The sequence below is a fragment of the Nuphar pumila genome, chromosome 5 (genome assembly GCF_984573655.1).
Source record: "Nuphar pumila chromosome 5, dmNupPumi1.hap1.1, whole genome shotgun sequence".
In the NCBI taxonomy this organism is placed as follows: domain Eukaryota; kingdom Viridiplantae; phylum Streptophyta; class Magnoliopsida; order Nymphaeales; family Nymphaeaceae; genus Nuphar; species Nuphar pumila.
Window position 1 is genome coordinate 122721988 of NC_143253.1, and position 21845 is coordinate 122743832.

Below are 21845 nucleotides of genomic sequence, written 5' to 3' on the forward strand. Positions count from 1 at the left end.
TCCAAATGGGCTTCCATTTTTTGGTCTTGGAAAATGGACCAAGGAGTAATTCTCAAATGCAACCTTGTTGCTCCAAGTCTAGTGACACCTCCAACCATGCTGTTTTGAGAAACCATTGAGAATATTGATAGAACCATAGAATGTGTTTTGCTGATTCTTCTCTAAATTAGAATAATGGTAGAGCTATCAAATTCAATGCCGATGCTCTGGAGGTTATTTTGGGCAATGACGTTGTCCAACAATATGAGCCACTTGAAAGTTTTTGCTCTTGGTGTGGGGCTGGAATCCTAAACTGTGTTCTTCAGAATGACTCGACCCCAGCCGGTTTGTATGCATGATGAAAGGATGCTGAACTGATTTTTTACCTATTCTATCACAATCTCCAAGTAAGATGAGGACATGGACATTTAGTTTGCAAGAAGATGACTTATTCAATAGCAACATCTTGCCCTCGAATTTAGTATCCTTAAAGGATCTACCGTATTGGATCGACCATCCATGTAACGCCCCAAAATCCCGGACTTGTAAATTTTAGGAAAAATTTGAAAAGCCTTGTAATCCTTCATTTTTCAGAGTTTTAAAATGGCAGTTCAACGGAAAATGGTATTTGAAATAACAAGCCGACGGACCTTGGGTGCTTTATGGCGAACCTTCCTTTACGCAACGGATTTGCATCTCCGTACAAACATTGAAACCATATAGATTAAAAAAAATGAGGTTTTTGATAATTTAGAGTTCATACAAAAACATAATTTTCTATGGAAAACCTTATACAAAATTTATAAAAAGGACATGTTTCAAGAACAAAATGCCAGAAAAATAGTGGGATCTTGATGTCATCTTATCATCACGCCATCACCTGCCGTTCTGACCTAATCATCACATGTACCCATGAAACATGTCAGATTGATGAAAATCTGGTAGGTGCATAGCTATTACAATTTAAAACAAGACTAACACATGCGTTGTTCCATTCGTGATATGCAATTTAATATAAGTAAAATGAACATGATAACTTTGTTTCGACATTAACTATCTTGAGGGTATGCACAGGAGAAACGTATAAACAACTGAGACTTTGTTTCGATATTAACTATCCTGAGGGTATGCACAGGAGAAACGTATAAACAACTGAGACTGCTAGCTGAGTCTGTTCTAAAGGGGACGATTAACGACCAAGAGAGAATTCCCTAGAGGTATTCGTGGTAAGGGATGCATCCAACTTTTGCATAAGTCCATGGGATCTATCACCTAGGATAATATTCGATAGCCCCGTCGCCTAACTTCGATGACTGGGGACATCGAATCAATTGCTACTCGAGGAGCGTAGTTGTTAACAACCTGTCCATCAGAGTTTTTATACCATCCCGTCATCTCCCTTGACGGAATCAAATAGACGAATGAGTATGTCAGGTTCTATTTCAAACTAGTTTGAACATCTTGCCTGTGAAGGCGATCGCCACCATTTATGTGATTTCCTTTATATCATTGCACATTTGCACATTATGAGGTTACCATAAACCTCTCATCCAATCATCATAGTACAACATGCCGTGCATGTCTGATAGTATCGCTATGATGAAAGGGGTATTGGTTTCTCAGAAAGAAACCCCAACTTTGTTTAGAAAATGTCAACGTCCCGTGCTCTAGGCCGGGGATATCCGAGTCATTTTTGGATATTAAAACAAAAGACCGTACGTACCTCTTAGGGCTATACAGGGTTGAGGGAAAGTCTTGGTTGCGAATAAGCAACCGCCAAATATTTGTTTTCCCTTTTTGAAATAATGAATATTACAAACATTGGAATCTTGCATGAAATTCTCTTTTTCTTTAAAGATTTGGCGAGCATGCACAAATCCGCATCTTTAAATGCAAGGTAGGCAGGAGTACGCAAAACTGCGTACCTTATAAAGCCATATATATATATATATTAAAACATAAGCCTGTGCACATTATAACGCGACGACAATGTAAATGACATAAAGCAAGACTCGATGTGCGAAACCATACGTCAAGCTAAATATCTGCTTAAGTGATGCATGACGTACGCAACCGTACATCAACTAAATAAATTGCGTAAGCAGTGCACGATGTACGAAACTGTACATCAGCCAAATAAATTGTGTAAGCAGTAGCCTGTGCACTTAACAACGCGACGATAAAGTAAATGACATAATGCCAGACTCCATGCGCGAAACCACTCATCAAGCTAAATAAATTGCGTAAGCAATGTACGATGTATGAAACCGTACATCGGCTAAGTAAATTACGTAAGCAGTATCCTGTGCACGTAATAGCGTGGTGGCAAAGTAAATGACATGAATTTAAATGAACAAAAATACGCAAAACTACGTTCTTGACCTAAAAGCATATATATATATATATATGTGTGTGTGTGTGTGTGTGTGTGTGAAGTGTTCTACCATTTGTCCTTGTATGCAACTTTCTCCTACCTCGGAGATGGTCAGATTCGTTGACGATTTCGAGCGTAGGTTATCAAGGGCTCGTGCCTTGGTGCACGTGCCACGTCCGTTGCACTGATGAGGTGCGCTAAAAGGTATATTATCGTGCTGCGAAGTAAACGATGAAACCTTTTTAAAATTCATTGAAGTAAGCAATGCTTGAGTTGCATGGGTCGAACCCGTACCTATTTTGAGCCGACCGGGCTGAGCCGGGCTCATGTCAACGATGTACAGAGCTGGGCTCAGCTCGGCTGCGTCCGACCAGCAAAAGGCGGGGACCGAGCTGGGCTCGGTAATGATCGAGCTCAACTCGGTCGGGCCTTCCCAGCCCACGGGTGGGCAGGCCACAGCCGAGCCAGGCTTGGTTGGAGGCTCATGAATGATGTCATAATTATATAGGTAGCATCTCATTTATATTTGTGTATTAGTTTTCCCTATTATTCTTCCAGTGAGTTTCCATGCAACTGCTACTTGTGAGGGCTACATCTCATAATGATTTTGTCAATCTGAAACTAATATATTTTTCTTTTGCTGTTCTGGAAAGGAAGCCATGCATATAACAAGGGAAAGACACTTGTTGTGAGCAAGATTCCATTGCCGAATTATCGAGCAGACCTAGATGATCGACATGGATCTACAAGAAAGGAGGCGAGTTATGAATGACATAACAGATGAAGATATATTGTAGTTTGAAACTATTCATGTTAATTGTCCTTTTTTGTACAGATTCATATGTCCACGGAGACTGAGAGAAGAGTTGGAAGTCTTTTGGGCAGCTCTTCAGAGGTACTTCGTAGTGATGATTCTTGTAGTGTTTCTAGTCAAAGAAGCACACAAGCTTTCACTTCTGCTGCAAAAACATCGAATAACACAATCAAGGTGGACATTGCGATGGAGAAGGCCAATGTTGAGCTTAAAAACAAGCAACAGCTCTTGAAGGTTTGCATCTCTCTCTCTCTCTCTATCTTGTTTTGAAGGGATCCATTGGTTTTTTTAGGGTTGGAGGGTGGGCTGAAAGAATGTTTTTCATATAGTTAACAAATTTCAAACTAGAAGATGGAAATCATCTATAAATGTGTCATATTGTTGGTACCAGTTATGCTGGTTTACATTGATTTTTGTCATCATCCCATTTTATGTTTAAGCTTTAAGGTAGTTAAGTTACCTTTCCTTTCATTTTGCTATGCTAAGTTTGTCATACCTACAGGAAAAGGGGTAAAGAAAGAAAAGACAACAGGGGAGTTAATTGTTATTTCTTCCAATTTTCATTTTGTGTGCAGGCCACCGCTGGTTCAAGGGCGATGCAGTCTTTTCGGGAAAAATTGCCTGCTTACAACATGAGATCTGAGTTTTTGAAAGCAGTGGCTGATAATCAGGTGCGCTGGTATCTGGTATCTTTATGATTTTCACATTTGGTCTCCCATTTATTGATTTAGGCATGTAAAATTTGATCCTTTTGGATATGCAGTTAACTTCTCTTCATTAGTCTTCAGTTAGTTGTATTGTCTCATTTTTCCCACTATTTGTACTTTATGATAAGGCCTTACACATAGGTTCAAAAATTTGTGTAGATAGATGTACCTTTTAGGCTTTGGATCATATATACTCTCTAAAAGGGGGATTGCATTTGCCAAATGCAAATGGCATCTGGTGGGATCCTCCACATTTAGATTTTCTAGTATGGTTTGAATATGCTCTTTCAAAAATGTGGTGATCTCTGGGCTTACTGGTAAGCACTTTGCATGGTTGGTTTCTTTCCAGGATATATGATAATTGGACGATAAATCTCCATTTGTATTCTTGATTGGATTTTAGCTTACATAAATTGGAGAATATTCACAGTGTTGGGATAAATTGATGATGACCATGATTGAAATATTTTTTGCTGCAACTTAGGTCTTCAAAAGCTCCCAATTGAAAGATATTGCTGTTAATGACTGATTTCATATTCTCGTAAGACTTGATTTTGTGACTTCATTGCTGTTAATGACTGATTCGATATTCTCGTAAGACTTGATTTTGTGACTTCATTTTCTTTAGTTCAAGTTTCTGAATATTTGATGTGGACTGTATGGCTGAGGTTGGCACTTGAAACTTGTATGGAAATGAAAATGGTGATGGGTGGTATGTAGTTTTTTATTTTTTTCTCCATTTCTCCCAATTCTTTCCCCTTTATTTCAGTTAGATGGAGGTTCATATTAGTGCTAGGTTTAGTTTGGCTATTTCATGTTCTCTTTTATAATCTATGTCACACAGACACTTCACTTAACACACATATCCCGTGTTGACAAGACACGGCACTTGAACACTCCATGACACTTCATGGACACAGTCAACATTGTGTCGTTAACTCTCCTTTTATGATCTTGATTACTTATTTTATATTTTCTTGCATTTTATTTTAAAACTCAAAAGTTGTCATCAATTATATTACATTTTAATTTTAACTTAGTTTATTATTTTAGTGTTTTTAATGTAGTGATCTAGAGTTGTTGTTCAAGAGTTTGTACTTGACATGATATTCATATTTTATTGCTTTAGGTTAAGAAGTATACATATACATCTATATCACATGGGTGCAGATGCAATGGGTGCATTACACTATGTGTGTGTGTGCGCATGTGCACATTTGCGCATGTGCATGGCATGGAGTGTGCATGTGTGTGCATGTGGGGTGTTTGTGTGCGTTCTTGGGTGTGTCCGCATTTGTGTGTATGTGTAAAATGTGGACGAAACTGGACTTGGTCAGGGTTTCAGACAAAAAACGGACCCACGTGTGGTTGACCATAACCAACATTGCAGAAGCTGTGCCCAAGTGTCACACCCACACCGACATAGGTACGATGCCCTTTTAGGAGTGTCCATGTTACATAGATATATATCTATGTGTGTATGGCCGTGTTTTACGCACAACTAGTTCCATAGCAGCTCTGGCTACGGTTTCTGATACTCCGCCCATTTCATATGGTATTCGATCTGGATTAACGACAGATACATGTGCTAATTTTTGGTAACTATCATGTCATACCAACCGTATATGTGTTGTGTCACGTTCTTGCATTGGGTCTATAATTTTTCAAAGTTTGTTTTCATCCCTAGTGTTTTTGTTTTCCTGTTTGTGGTATTTGTTCATTTTCTGTTAAGTTTGTTTCTTGATAATCTTGTGAAAGTTTTGTTCATCAGATTCAATTACAGGCACCTGATCTTTTTTAACTATTTTGGTACCTTCAATTAATTTCATATACTAGAGTGCATGAACTTAATCTTGTAATTCTTAATGTTACTTGAAGATCTTGATCTTGTGCTTTTCTGCATTTGCTCTCTATTGACCATGCATCATATAATTGCTCAGAAGGAAAGTGTCCTTTTCACTGCTCTAATTTGGACTTCTGCAGGTTTTAGTTGTTTCAGGAGAGACTGGCTGTGGCAAAACTACACAATTGCCACAGTTTATCCTAGAGGAGGAAATTGAATCTCTGCGTGGGATAAAGTGTAACATAATATGTACACAGCCACGCCGGATATCTGCCATATCTGTTGCTGCACGTATTTCATCTGAAAGAGGTGAGAATCTTGGTGAAACTGTGGGTTACCAGATCCGCTTGGAAGCAAAGCGTTCAACAAAAACACAACTTCTATTTTGTACAACTGGCGTGCTTCTTCGTCGCCTGGTAATAAACATTTCTCTGTCTCTGTCTTTCTCTCAATAATGATTCTTGCTGCATTCTTTTCACTGTATAGTTCTAGCTGTTGGCTTCATACTGCAATTTTATGGATGTTGCAGTTAGCTGAAGTGTATATTCTGGTTATCTATTGTAATTTGGGTGATTTGCTGAATCATTTTTTGTTCCAACTGTACGCATTATTTTCACCTCCTTTTGGTGCCTTTTGTGGCTTGAAGTGGCCCTAATAGGCTTGTACCATAACATTTTAGCCTTTCATGACTCAGATGATTGTTTTGGCCTTGTAAAATGTTGTAACATAGTATTTGTAGGAGATGGGTTTCTCAATGTTTTTTGTTTCCTCTTGTAACTTGGGAGTTCTCACCTAAATCATCTATGTGGATTGTGGAGATTACACTCAGTTGAAAGCTGGTTCATCTATCTGAGGTTAGGGGTTCGACCCTGCCCCTCTACTTTTGAATGTTATGGAGGGAAAAAAAAGAAAAGAAAAAAAAGTTGGTTCATATAGCACCATACAATTTGATGCTAAGGTGATTTGTGTGGCTATCCTAGCAATGTTTGGGTGGTTCCTGCTGTTTCTAGCGAGAATTAGCATTGCTTCTTCATGACCCTCTCTACCTTATGAGTATTTAATTTACTAGAATCAATTTTTTTCTTACTACTAAATATGCTTTCAATTTGTAAAAAGCATAGGCCTGAATTCAGCAAACAACAGGTATGGTGGCTTTGTTGTGACACTAGTAGCAAAGTTCTCGTACCTGTCACTAAACCCACACAAAACATGGAAAGCTTTACTTCCATCGGAGACCAGGTGCTGAAAAAGATCTAATTGATCACAAATACACTTAATTTTTGCAAGATACTGCAACACATACTTTTCTTCCTTTTTACAATTAACTCTTCTTTTAAATTCCTTAAACTTGCTTGAGAGACTTCTTTTAAATGCATCAAATCAAATTGGGAAGGTATAAGAACACACCCGTATCTATGGTACCCGGACACTCCATTTTGTCCTCCGTACCTGTGTTGACACACACATCCCCGTATCGACACCCGGACATGCCATTTTACCCTCTGTACATACAAGTTTGTATTTAATTTATAATTTATAATAATATTTTCAGTATATAATATATATTTTAGATATAGCATATATATTTAGATTATATTCAGTTTATTTTGAATTTATTTTGTATTTATGTGATTTAATATATATATATATATATCCGTGTCCCCATACCCACATTTTTTGGAATTGCCATGTCGTACCCTCCATACCGTATCTGTACCTGCTCCCGCAACTGTACCTGCTCCCGCAACTGCATCCATACCCAGGTGACATAGACCCGTATTTAGCAAATATTGCAAATACCAAAGGGTGAAATTTACCTGCTCCCAATCATCTGGTGATTTTATTGTATAAGCATTGGTCATGCTCTACAGATGGGATTTACTTTCTTAGCCCGGGCAACATCTATTTTCTTTTTTATCCAAAATGCTATCAACTGTGGGTTTTATTGTGCTTGTTTCACTGTGAACTGCTAGTTTGCATTTCAGCTGATAGAAAGAAAAAACTTTGTAGCAACTCTTTCCTGTTCAAGTTAAGACTATAATATTTTGTAGTTAAATTTTGTATCATTCACTGTTGTTTTTGATATGTTTTTTTATGCCATGCAACAGGTTCAGGAACCAGAACTGTCTGGTGTTAGCCATTTATTGGTGGATGAAATACATGAAAGGGGCATTAATGAGGATTTCCTAATAATAATTTTACGTGATCTACTTCCCCGTCGTCCAGATTTACGGCTTATTTTAATGAGTGCCACGATCAATGCTGAACATTTCTCCAAATATTTTGGAAATGCCCCTACCATTCACATACCGGTGACTACTAAAATATTTGACGCAACCACTTTGAGAATGTCATTTGTCTTTGCTGTTCTGTAGTTTCTTATAATATTTTCTACTTATTTATTTAGGGCTTCACTTTTCCAGTAAAGGAAATATTTCTAGAGGACTTGCTTGAGAAGACTCGTTACTGCATCAATGACTCAGAATTTGATAACTTCCAAGGATCTGGTAGGAGAAGGAAACAACCAGAAGTGAAGAAAGACCCTTTGAGTGATATGTTTGAGGTATGACACCATGGTTTTTCCTGCCCTTTTTTCCTTTGGAAGAGTTATTCACAACTTAAACTAAGCGATGGGGCCCTATGACTAAATTTTGCCTATAAGTTTTGCATGGTAGATCTTTTGCAATGCCAATCTTTGGGAGAATTATTCCCAACTTAAACTAAGCCATGGGGCTCTATGACTCAATTTTGCATGGTAGGTCTTTTGCCATGCCACTTTGATTTGAGTAGTCACCATAATCTCGAGTGGCTACATTGGTGCAACTGATCATCCGTAGTAAAGCCAATTCTATGGTGGGTTCTCAATATTTATTATGATAGAAATTTGTGACGTTTTATGTACATCTCTAATATTGATCATTAGATAAGTTTGTAATAATCTCCAGATTTTAGTCCATAAACTTTAAGTTTTTTGCTAATCCAAAAGCATTGCCTAGTTGCCTTTCAATGCCTAGTTTGCTTAGGATGACTAGAAGATGCTTAAGCATGTTTTTTTTTTTCATAGAAATGATGTAGTATCTCATGCATAATTACCACTGAAAGGCCATATATATTTTAGATTGCCCACCCTTCCAAGGGATGTGTGTGTGTGTGTGGTTTCCACTATTTTTTTGTGTTGTATGTACTATTCCTTTTCTATAGTAATCTGTTTCCAAATGCTTTTGAATACTCAATGGACTGATTTGAGCTTGGTATTGTAGGATGTTGATATTAATTCCCATTACAGAAACTATAGTACAACTACACGACGCTCCCTTGAAGCATGGTCTGGCAGTCAACTTGATTTGGGTCTTGTAAGTAGATGTATTGTACTTTTAAAATTGCTATTTTTGCAACTTTTACTCTGGCTTTTTTACTTTATCTATATGTATTTCCTTATTTCTTGGTAAGTTTATGTTCTCATGTTTGACTTAAATTACTTTATTCTTTATACTGTTTACTTGGCTTCGAGAATGTTAGGCCCATCCTCCTTTCAAATATGAAAAGCAACAGGAGTAAGATGAAATCAGACTGAATAATACAAGATATCAACAAAACTCGGGTGATTTTGGTAAGGAAAGAAGAAGGAAGTGGAAAAAATAAGAAAGAAATTAAAGAAGACAAATATGGAGAGAGAGAAATTCTGTCTTTTCGCTTGGAAGGTGCAAAGGATAGGAAGAAAATATGTGGAGAGAGAGAGAGGTGGCTACAGCTGACTTCATTAGCAAGAGCAAGTATACAAAAAAAGTATAGGAATACAGGAGACACTCTTTTTTAGAAGGATAAATATCTTTTAGTCTCTTTATATCATGATAGATAGAAATCTTCACATGAAACTAGGGTAGGGGTGCAACTGTGCGCTGCAGTTGACCTCATTGGTAAGAGAAAAAACAAAATATAAGCACAACAATCCGGAAGTCTAAACTGGAGTCCCTAAAGTATCCTGACTAAGCTACCATACAACACTAGGGCATTTTAACTTGGATTCCTAAAGTAAAACCATGAGCGCTTCCTATTACAGGTAAAGAGCAAAGTATGAAGCAGGGTTACCGAAAGCGCCATACAATATGGGGAAGCGCAAAATGTGGCACTTCTGAAACGTGCTGAAAAGCACCAAAAAAATTGTGAAACACACTTCTCAATTTAGGGAAAGCCCGCTTCCCATTTAAGGGAAGCTTGCTTCCCCTTATTTTTTATTTTTTGTGTGTTTCTTATTTTTTTTGCTTTCCCCTCTCTTCCTATGTCACTTCTGGTTCGCTTCCTAGGTCGCTTCTGAGACGATTCCTGGTTCGCTTCTAAGTCATCCTGCACTTCCCGCTTTCTAAAATTTTGGAAGTGCCTCGCTTTCGCTTCCCACATCGCTTCCTGCTCCCGCTTCCCCGACTGGCAACTCTGGTACGAAGAAAGCGAAACAAAATGCATTACAAAGACAAGAATAAATATGAGACCAAAGAGTGAAGAAAACACAATAAAATGGATGACAAAGACAAGAATACACGAGACTAAAGTGTGAAAAACACAAAAGGTGTGGTCAAACTGCTTATAAACTTTGTCAACTTTGACCTAGTCCAAAATTCTCCATGTTTAAAAGGAAAAGCTTGAAAACTTAAAAACATACAATTGCAATTGCATTAATATATATGTGAATATGTTTGTTATAAAGATATGTAGTTTCAAACACCTCTGGATCTCCATGGCACAGGCTGTTTTGATCAAATCAGACCTTATAGATGGATTCATCATGCCCAAAATAGTGGGGTCGGCTTTCGAATCATTTTTTTTTATTTTATGACCTTGGAAAGTGTCACATATTGTAGGCTGTTGATTTTTGAAGCCTTAAAAAACCTGCCTACTTGTTGTAATTGGATGATCTATGAGTCTATTTCACTAAGAAAACATGTAGATCACATTTGTAAGGTTAGTTTCATGAAAAACAACCAAAAAATGGATAAAATAAAAAAGGGAGGCATTTGTACCTACAAATTATATATATATATATATATATATATATATATATATATATATATATATATATATATATATCATAGTCACAAATTTCGGTGTCGGCTATATCTCGACTGGGCTATTTCTTGTGATATTATAGATTTGGTGATAGTTCTCGAAAAAATATCAAGTAAATATTGGGTCTTAAAAAAAATAAAAAAATATAAAAATAACAAAAAAGTAAGAAAATATCATGTTTAGATAATAAAATACATATATAATAAAATAAATAAGTAAAAAATGCAAAATCAGGAAGAGAAACACATTTAAGATGTAGAAAATAAATAAAAACAGTAACAATAATTGATAATATCGTGATATTATCAAATTGGCAATATTTTCAAAATATCATGATATTTTACCTATAATATCATTTCCTGAAAATACAACGATACCATCACGGTTTTTTAAAAGTATTGCATATATATATCATAGTCACCTATATCGTTCAAGGTATTTTCTCGGAGAGATTTTCAAAAATTGGAAAATCTTGAGAGTTTAAAAATGTACAAAAAATATGAAAAATAATAAGAAATATAAGAAAATAATAGGTATTCTTGGAAAAATATATGGAAACAATTTTGAAAAGTTTTTAAACAGTAAAAAGAAACAAAAAAATACAAAATTTGCGGTTAAAATATCTAAATAAGTTTTTTTTTCAAAATATCGCTTTAATATCAAGATATTATCACGGTATTTTTGTTCCTGTATTTTGCTGCTATTATCGGCTGACCTGGATTTGCTGATAATATCGCGAGATTTTCAAAATATCTGCGATATTGGTGACAGGGATATATATATATACATATATATACACACACACACACACCATCCTTTTAGAAGTTTTCATATCATACCCCTCGAACACCGACTGTGCCTCGTGCCTGCACCTGGACCTATGTGACATAGATAAACAATTTCTTCTATTACAGTATAATTTATTTAGGAGTTTAGGAGAGTTGATCCCTAACCAAAAAAGGTCAGTCTGGCGAGCAAATTCAATGCTGCAAATCAATTGTGGGTTCTTGTTTTCTTAAAGGATAAAAAGTTTCCCAAGAAAGGCACAAACTTACCGCTGAAGGGTATACATATGACCATTACCAGTCCAATTTATCTTTGTGTAGCTTTCAAGCCCGCATCCTTTTTGTTTATAATGGAAGTGGCAGTATCACAATACACTCATCATGTTGTATTGAAAGCTGATTTATTTCCATTTACTTTAGGGTCCTCATTCTACAGCCATCCCTTGACAAGTTTGGTAATATGGTTTTCTCAGGGAATGCACATTTGTAATTATTGACAGCTTTATATGTTTGTTATTGTGAAGTTCTTAAATGATTTTTTGAGATAAGAAGTCATTTTGCTTCACTTGTTTGTCGATTTTGTTATCTTTCATGCTTATTTTCATTGGACGTTAGTGGTGTAGTTTATGTTTCTTTTTAAGGTTAATAGTTGGTAATATTCTTGCGACTTCATTCCTGGTAGATTGATTTAATTTCATTGTTAGTTCATCTTTAAAACTTCATTTATTTTGTTTATTTAATTGTCAAGGTGGAGTCAACAATCGAGTATGTTTGCCGATCTGAAGGGGATGGAGCAATTCTCGTGTTCCTTACTGGCTGGGATGAGATTTCTAAGTTACTGGAGAAAATTAAAGGAAACAGATTTTTAGGAAATCCTAACAAAATTTTACTTCTTCCCTTACATGGTTCTATGCCTACAATAAATCAGCGTGAAATATTTGACAGACCACCAAGTGGCACAAGGCAAGTAGTGTATAATGCTAAGATTCTGATTTTTTGGATCTGCTTCTGTATTCTTTGTCATTTCATGATTAAAGTTTTATTATAAACTTCTATGGTATATTACGTTAGCTGCTTCTTTAGTGTTTTTCTTTGCTGCCTTTCGCATCACTTATAAAATACTTGGATTGCATTTAAAGTTTCAAAGTTTCACTAAGCAGATATTAAGTAATAATTGCAATCATATGATATATTTTTTTTCTTTTGGTCTTTGTTTTTGTATCTGATCACATCCACCATTATCAGCATGTTCAAACAGCATTAAGTTTAACAAAATTGAATTGTATTAGAACATAAATGAGATGGTGACTATTTTTTCTACTCATTGCAATCAAAGCTAGAAATATTGGGGGTTTGTGCTACATTCCTCATTTAATGAGTATTTGTGGCACTCTTTAATTTCAATACTCTTTATTTTACAGTGTATTTATTTCATTTTGTTTATCCTTGCATATAAGTTCAAATTCTGGCCATCTTTATTTTATGCAATAAGAATCGGTTAACTCTATTATAAAATTATGCTTCTCTTCATTTTATTACTCTGTATTTGACAGTGTATTTGTTTCATTTTGTTGAACCTTTCCTATAAGTTCTAACACCTGCCATATTTATTTTATGCATCAAGAGTCAGTTAACTCTTGTATAAAATTAGAGCTAATATTTGTTTAAATTATTTTATATTCTCCAATTCAAGTTTGTTCATTGGTAGGGAAATTGAGGCCGGGTTGGTTCATGTCCAAGGGGTGTCATTTGAATAATGTCAATTTGGATATGTCTGGTCCATTTCTTAGTCTATCTTAGGCAAACAATTATCCATTAGGTTATTCCAACAAAAGAGTAATCACTCGCGGCCTGGTGTTCTAACTCTATCGGCCTCCATGAGTTTGGGGTGATTAATCAATGCAAGGCTGGGTACTGTATTCTGGATGAGCGGATTGCCCAATACCAGGTGCTGGTTCATTGTCTTGTGGCACAATTTTATTAAGTTGACTTCCATCACGTAGGTCAAAGTTGGGGATTGGAATCAGTGTTGGGCCCAAGGTTTTCAAACTAGGAAGCGGAAGCGGGAAACGATATGGGAAGCGGAAACGAGAAACGAGGCATTTTAAAATTTATAGGAAGAGGGAAATCAATTTGAAAGCAAAATATGAATAAAAAATAAACAATATGGTAACTGAATAGGAATCGACCAAGAAACAAATAAAAACTAAAATAAAATTGATCATTCTTATATTTCATGATTTTTCAGTAAAAGAGTTATTTTTGTTAAAATCTAACAATGATGGTTACCAATTTAAAGAAAGTACATGGGAAGTGAGTGAAAGTGTGAGATGAAAAACATGAAAAACATGAAAAACATGAAAAGAAACGTGAGAAAAGCATATTAGAAAACATAGACCATGCATGTGGGAAGCATAGAAGTGTGGGGGAATTGAGATTCCCATGAAGTTTCGGAAGCGAGGAGTATCGCGCTTTCAAAGTGAGTTTCCGGGAAGCGAGCTTCCCCACCTACCTAAGAAGCTTCCGGTAACTCTGGTTGGGCCGCATCAAATGCAATGGCAGACACACTGGTCTGAGTAAGGATGACAGGAAGTCTTTATTTGGTTGATGTGAGTGGCTCCTCACCCCTGTTCCTGAAAAAATAATCATCAAAATTCTTGAGGAAGGGATTTATTGCACACAAGAATTATTGCGCCATTAGATATGGGTTTGAATCAGATTGAGGTATATGCTTAGGTCAAAGTTTGACATTTGGGTTTTGTTATATCCAGACTTGGATATAATTGAGAGCATGATCTGCATACTAGATCCGGCCCACACTTTGACTGTTGAGCTTTGTCGGTCTGGTCTACTAGGCTTATTCCACTATTTCTTGATAGTCTTCTTTCATCGAAGTCTAATGAGTTTGGGGTGATTAATCAATGCAAGGCTGGGTACTGTATTCTGGATGAGCGGATTGCCCAATACCAGGTGCTGGTTCATTGTCTTGTGGCACAATTTTATTAAGTTGACTTCCATCACGTAGGTCAAAGTTGGGGATTGGAATCAGTGTTGGGCCCAAGGTTTTCAAACTAGGAAGCGGAAGCGGGAAACGATATGGGAAGCGGAAACGAGAAACGAGGCATTTTAAAATTTATAGGAAGAGGGAAATCAATTTGAAAGCAAAATATGAATAAAAAATAAACAATATGGTAACTGAATAGGAATCGACCAAGAAACAAATAAAAACTAAAATAAAATTGATCATTCTTATATTTCATGATTTTTCAGTAAAAGAGTTATTTTTGTTAAAATCTAACAATGATGGTTACCAATTTAAAGAAAGTACATGGGAAGTGAGTGAAAGTGTGAGATGAAAAACATGAAAAACATGAAAAACATGAAAAGAAACGTGAGAAAAGCATATTAGAAAACATAGACCATGCATGTGGGAAGCATAGAAGTGTGGGGGAATTGAGATTCCCATGAAGTTTCGGAAGCGAGGAGTATCGCGCTTTCAAAGTGAGTTTCCGGGAAGCGAGCTTCCCCACCTACCTAAGAAGCTTCCGGTAACTCTGGTTGGGCCGCATCAAATGCAATGGCAGACACACTGGTCTGAGTAAGGATGACAGGAAGTCTTTATTTGGTTGATGTGAGTGGCTCCTCACCCCTGTTCCTGAAAAAATAATCATCAAAATTCTTGAGGAAGGGATTTATTGCACACAAGAATTATTGCGCCATTAGATATGGGTTTGAATCAGATTGAGGTATATGCTTAGGTCAAAGTTTGACATTTGGGTTTTGTTATATCCAGACTTGGATATAATTGAGAGCATGATCTGCATACTAGATCCGGCCCACACTTTGACTGTTGAGCTTTGTCGGTCTGGTCTACTAGGCTTATTCCACTATTTCTTGATAGTCTTCTTTCATCGAAGTCTAATGAGTTTGGGGTGATTAATCAATGCAAGGCTGGGTACTGTATTCTGGATGAGCGGATTGCCCAATACCAGGTGCTGGTTCATTGTCTTGTGGCACAATTTTATTAAGTTGACTTCCATCACGTAGGTCAAAGTTGGGGATTGGAATCAGTGTTGGGCCCAAGGTTTTCAAACTAGGAAGCGGAAGCGGGAAACGATATGGGAAGCGGAAACGAGAAACGAGGCATTTTAAAATTTATAGGAAGAGGGAAATCAATTTGAAAGCAAAATATGAATAAAAAATAAACAATATGGTAACTGAATAGGAATCGACCAAGAAACAAATAAAAACTAAAATAAAATTGATCATTCTTATATTTCATGATTTTTCAGTAAAAGAGTTATTTTTGTTAAAATCTAACAATGATGGTTACCAATTTAAAGAAAGTACATGGGAAGTGAGTGAAAGTGTGAGATGAAAAACATGAAAAACATGAAAAACATGAAAAGAAACGTGAGAAAAGCATATTAGAAAACATAGACCATGCATGTGGGAAGCATAGAAGTGTGGGGGAATTGAGATTCCCATGAAGTTTCGGAAGCGAGGAGTATCGCGCTTTCAAAGTGAGTTTCCGGGAAGCGAGCTTCCCCACCTACCTAAGAAGCTTCCGGTAACTCTGGTTGGGCCGCATCAAATGCAATGGCAGACACACTGGTCTGAGTAAGGATGACAGGAAGTCTTTATTTGGTTGATGTGAGTGGCTCCTCACCCCTGTTCCTGAAAAAATAATCATCAAAATTCTTGAGGAAGGGATTTATTGCACACAAGAATTATTGCGCCATTAGATATGGGTTTGAATCAGATTGAGGTATATGCTTAGGTCAAAGTTTGACATTTGGGTTTTGTTATATCCAGACTTGGATATAATTGAGAGCATGATCTGCATACTAGATCCGGCCCACACTTTGACTGTTGAGCTTTGTCGGTCTGGTCTACTAGGCTTATTCCACTATTTCTTGATAGTCTTCTTTCATCGAAGTCTAATGCTTTTTTTATGTAATGCTACCAACATGTTCAGTTCACTTTATAAGTGAACCAATGTTGTATGTATTGTACAATACATATCGTAGTGACAGACTACGATATGTATACATACTTATATTGGTAATGAAATATGCGGAAATACAAAACAAAGTGTACACACTATTACAATCCCAATATGGGATAATACACAAAGCACTAGGGCACTACACAAGACTTCAAAGAGTAAAAAAGATCAACACAACAACATAAAAGATATATCTTTTATTGCACATAAAATGCTTAGAGAAACATTAACAAATGGGGACTAGAAGTCCCATATTTATAAGCAAACCCATGAAGTGGGAGCTCCCAAAGGAGTCATTGGGAGCTCCTAACAGTCATATTTATGACTGCTGGGATCTTCCAACAACTCTATGGTCTCGTTAGATAATGACACAAATACAAAAAAGAGAAAAAATAATGAAAATACAAAAATGTCCTTAGTGGACAACAACTATTACAATGAATAGAAAAGACAAAAATACCCTTAGTGGGTATTACTTGTTACATAAGAATAATATATATATATATATGTATATATTCAAACTTATGTTAAAATTACCGAAAATTTGTTGAGGAAGATAAATCGAGGTGCAACAAGAGCTTTAGTGAAGAAATATGCAAGTTGGTACTCCGATGTAATATGTGGCAATTCAATAGTTGCTCTAAGATATTCATCGCGTACACAATGACAATCCATCTCAATGTGTTTGGTTCACTCATGGAAGATGTGATTGCTTGTAATTTAGATTGCACTCTTATTATCGCAACACATCTTCGAAGGATTTGAGATGATTACTTCTATGTCTTTGAGAAAACTTTTTAACCACACAAGCTCCATTGTTGTGGTAGCCAACACACAATATTCAACTTCAGTTGAGGGTAAAGGTACTTTTTGCTGCTTCTTGCACCTCCATGAAATTATAGAATCTTTCAAGAAAACTAAAAAACCAGTAGTTGAGATTCTATCATTAGGGTTTCTTCCCCATTTAACATCAATATAATAAAGCAAATTCAAAGAGGAGGATGTGGATAAGAAAAACCCTTTGCTTATTGAGTTCTTAATGTATCAAATAATTCATAATACTGCATTCATGTTCACAGTCATTGGAGCATGCTGAAATTGACTGATTGCATGGACCGCATGGGCTATGTCGGGTCTGGTAATGGATAGGCAGGTGAGGGATCCCGATCAGCTGTCTATACGGTGTAGGATCTTCAAGAACAGTCCCATCTTCAAGTCTTAATTTTGCATTGACAACCTCAGGAGTCTCCATCTTCTTGTCGTTAGAAATACCTGACTTAGCACAAATATGAGCTGCCAACTTCATCTGTGATAAGATATATCTTCTAGGAGAATAAGCAACCTCAATACCTAAAAAATATATTAAGAAACACAAATTGGACATATCAAAAATTTTCTTTAAAACAAATTTAATTTCACTAACTTCCTTTTTATCACTTTTTGTAATTATCATGTCGTCAACATATAACAACAATATCACAATATTTGTACCTGTATTCTTAACAAAGAAAACAATGTCAGTATAACATGATTGAAGACCCAAATTTATCATAACAATATTAAATCGGTCATACAAAGCCTTAAGAGCTTGTTTAAGACCATGCAAAACCTTTCTTAATTTTAATTTTTTTTCTTGTTCAATCTTAAAACCAGGTAGAGGATCCATGTAGACTTCTTTATTAAGATCACCATTGAAAAATGCATTTTTCACATCTAGTTGGTAGATAGGCCAATTTTGGGTGGATGCAACAACTATGAGAGTTTTAACAACAGTCATTCTGGCTATAGGGGCAAATGTCTCTTCGTATACAATTCTATATTGTTGTGAATAGTCTTTGGCAACTAACCTAACTTTGTATCATTCTAAGGTTCCATCACTTTTAGTTTTAACTTTAAAAACCCATTTGCATCTTATAGATTTCTTTCCTAAAGGTAAATTTACTATTTCCAAGTATGGGCCCTACGAAGTGCTTCAAACTCTAGATTAATAGCTTCAATCCAATGAGAACAATCTTTGACTTCATTATAATGATAGGGTTCAGGATAGGAATGAATAGTTATAAGACATGTTTTGTAGTTTGGTGAGAAGGATTCATAGGATACATACCTATTAGGTGGAATGGAAGTTCTATTGGATTTCCTAAGTGTGGTGTCTCTATTTGACAAATCTTGATTAGGGGTTTTATTTAACGAAAGGTCTTAGAAGTATCTCTTATAAGCATTTGTTTGGTTTTCTTGACTATGCCAGGTATAAACTTGAATAATTTGAAAGGGGTTCTCAACTAATTATCATTATCGTGGAATACTTCCAAACCACCATTATCGGGATTTTGATCATATAAGGAAGTATTATTATCATTCAAAGCGATATCATGACTTAATTCACAATCATTTGATTCATGAGAGTTATTTCATGCTTATGCTAGAAATCAAACAAGAAAGCATAGTTTACTTCTTTGTTACTTGCTTTATCAAAATCATTTTCTCTTTCTAAGAAAATCATGTCCTTGGACAAATAAAGTTTGTTATTCTTAGAATCAAAACATCTATATCCTTTTTGCGTTTATCCCACTCAATTGCCTTTAGAGACAATTTATCATTCTTGTGAGAAAGTACAAAGCATTTACAACCAAAAATCTATAATCTTTTGAAATTGGGTGACATTTTGAATAATTTTTCAAATGGATAAGTATTTTGAAAAGACGAATAAGTCATTCTATTTATTAAATATGTTGAAGTTAAAACAACTTCTTCCCAAAACTTTTTAGGAACATTTTTACAAACAAGTAGGGTTCTAGCGGTTTTCATGATATGCCTATGCTTTCTTTATGCCAACCCATTTTGTTGAGGAGTTCTAGGGTACAATCTTTGATGACAAATTCTATTTTTCTTTTAATAATTTTGAAACTCATTTGATATGTATTCCCCACTCGAGTCGGATTTAAGAATAGAAATACTACTTTGAAATTGATTTTTGACCATCATATGAAATTCTTCAAAGAAGGAAAAAACATTTGATTTTAAATTAAGTAGACCCATGCATATCTTGTGAAGCTATGTCACATAGGTGCGGGTGTGAGTACTGGTGTGGGTGAGGCGATATGACACTTTAAAAAAACTTGGGTGTGGGAGGGTGTATATATATATATATATATATATATATATATATATATATATATATATATATATATATGAAATCTTGGACAAACTTGGCTCCATGATTCATACATGGGTTTACTTTGACCCAGGTCTGAATCTGACTGAGTCAAAGTAAACCCAACAGACCCAGGTCCAGATACGGGAGAAGCAAAATGTGTAAATTTCAACAAAAGAGAACTCTTCTTTTCCCGCCCTTCACAACAAAACTATTAAAAAAAAAGAAATCTGAGGTGCCTGCTGTTGATTTAAATTTCAAAAATAAAAAACATTTTAGAGGAATATCACAATAACAATTTGAAAAGAAGAAGTCATTTGTATATGTCTGACCCGATCCAATTAGTATAGAATGTATATTAACTCCTTTTAAAGGGTATTTTCGTACCCTAGTTTTACACACTAATTGTATTAATAGAATGAGAGGGCAGTCACGATGGACTGACCCCCTTTTCTCTTGATATCGTTTTCTCTTTCTCCCTCTCCCTCTCTCTCTTCTCTCTCTGCAGATGACAGGACCATGCAAAGAATAACGAGCGTTATTTCTCACATGGTATCAGAGCTATCATCTGGGAACGTAAGGCATCAGGTGCGTGAATCAGTGTGGTTGGCCTAAACGAGGCTGGTTGACCTCGGTCTGGATCTGCGTGGGCTGCATCGTTTCTTGTCCATCAACGTAAATCTGGAACGTAAGGCAGCGTGAATCTGGAACGTAAGGCACATGTTACCTCCTTTCTATTTCTGAAAAACTCGACTGAGGCATCAACGTGAATCAGGGAACGGAAGGCACAGGTGAGTGGATCTGTGTGGATCTAAAAGAGGCTGGTTGACGTCGGTTCCACAAGGACAGGTTTTCTCTTTCCTATTTCTGAAACTCTTTCCTCTTTCCTATTTCTGAAACCCTTTTCCTTTGAGATTCTATCATCGTGATTCTGTTTTTCATTTCAGATTCCCTTTTCCTTTGAGATTCTATCATCGTGATTCTGTTTTTCATTTCAGATTTCTGTGTTTTTCCTTTTTGTTAATCTGTTTTTCTTTTGCTAATCCCTGCTGTTTTCTGTTTTCGTTGACTCGAAAAGGAGTGTCTGCAAATCACTGTTGCTCTCTCTGTCAACATCTGTCAGCCGAGTATTCTCTTTTTGTTAATCTGTTTTCTCTTTGTTAATCCTTGCTGTTTTTCTGTCTTCGTTGGCTCTGAAAAGAAGTGTCCGCTGTTTGTTTATCCCTGCTGTTTCTGTTTTCTGTTTTCTGTCAACATCTGTCAGCCGAGTATTTTCACTGGTCGAGTACTCAAAGCAGTGGTTTGTTTTGTTTTTCTTTTATATACCTAAGTGTCAGTTCAATCAAATGGATTTTACTCATGGGAATTCATGCCTGTCCTCAAGTTTCCTCGGCCAACTAGTCTCTGAAAAACTGAATAACTGTAACTTCTTAACCTGGAAAAGACAGATCATCCCGTTTATAAAGAGTCAGGACCTCTCTGGTCATCTGGATGGATCGATTCCACCACCTCCAGAATTTCTTTCGCAAGAAAAGGCCGATGATAAAGGAGAACAATCTGTTGTTCTTCACAAGAATCCAGAATATGTTGCTTGGATGAAGAGGGATCAATCGTTAGTGGCGTATATTACCTCAACTCTTTCACAGGAGGTCCTTATTGCTCTTCCTGATGATTGTTCGGCAAAGGAACTGTGGGATATGTTAGTTCAAACATATTCACAAATCTCTGAGGCAAGAATTATGTTTCTTAAGCGAGAATTTCAGATGCTGAAGAAAGATTCCATGTCTATTATGGAATATCTGAATAAAATGAAAGGCATCACAGATCAGTTGGCTGTTGTTGGGTGTCTTGTCAGTGAAAAAGATAAAGTACAACAAACCTTGAGTGGATTGGGGCCAGATTACCATGTTATGACGACAACCTTACTATGTTTACCAGAACTTCCAAAGTTTGAAGATCTTCGTGCAAAACTGTTGCAATATGAGATGAATCTGAAAGGTTCCTCTGAAGCCTTTCATGGGAATTCCGGAACACAAGATGTGTTGGCTATGAGAATGAGTTATGGTCGAGGTAGATGAAGTTCTTTTCGAGGAAAAGGAGGACAAGGGAGAAATAACTAT

The 21845-nt window shown here is 36.2% G+C and overlaps 1 protein-coding gene across 2 annotated transcripts in view; it reads left to right on the plus strand.

Annotated features, from left to right (window-relative positions):
• Positions 1 to 21845, plus strand: part of LOC149838470 (RNA helicase family protein) — a 63190-nt gene that overhangs the window by 25266 nt on the left and 16079 nt on the right. Inside the window, exons 3-10 of one of the 2 annotated variants that reach the window (XM_090006608.1) lie at positions 3011 to 3110; positions 3189 to 3401; positions 3743 to 3838; positions 5858 to 6133; positions 7826 to 8029; positions 8125 to 8280; positions 8978 to 9070; positions 12312 to 12526. In XM_090006608.1, coding sequence (XP_089862734.1) covers positions 3011 to 3110; positions 3189 to 3401; positions 3743 to 3838; positions 5858 to 6133; positions 7826 to 8029; positions 8125 to 8280; positions 8978 to 9070; positions 12312 to 12526 — 1353 coding nt within the window. Of the gene's footprint in view, positions 1 to 3006; positions 3111 to 3188; positions 3402 to 3742; positions 3839 to 5857; positions 6134 to 7825; positions 8030 to 8124; positions 8281 to 8977; positions 9071 to 12311; positions 12527 to 21845 lie in introns of both variants that reach the window. The other variant, XM_090006609.1, reaches the window with a different exon arrangement.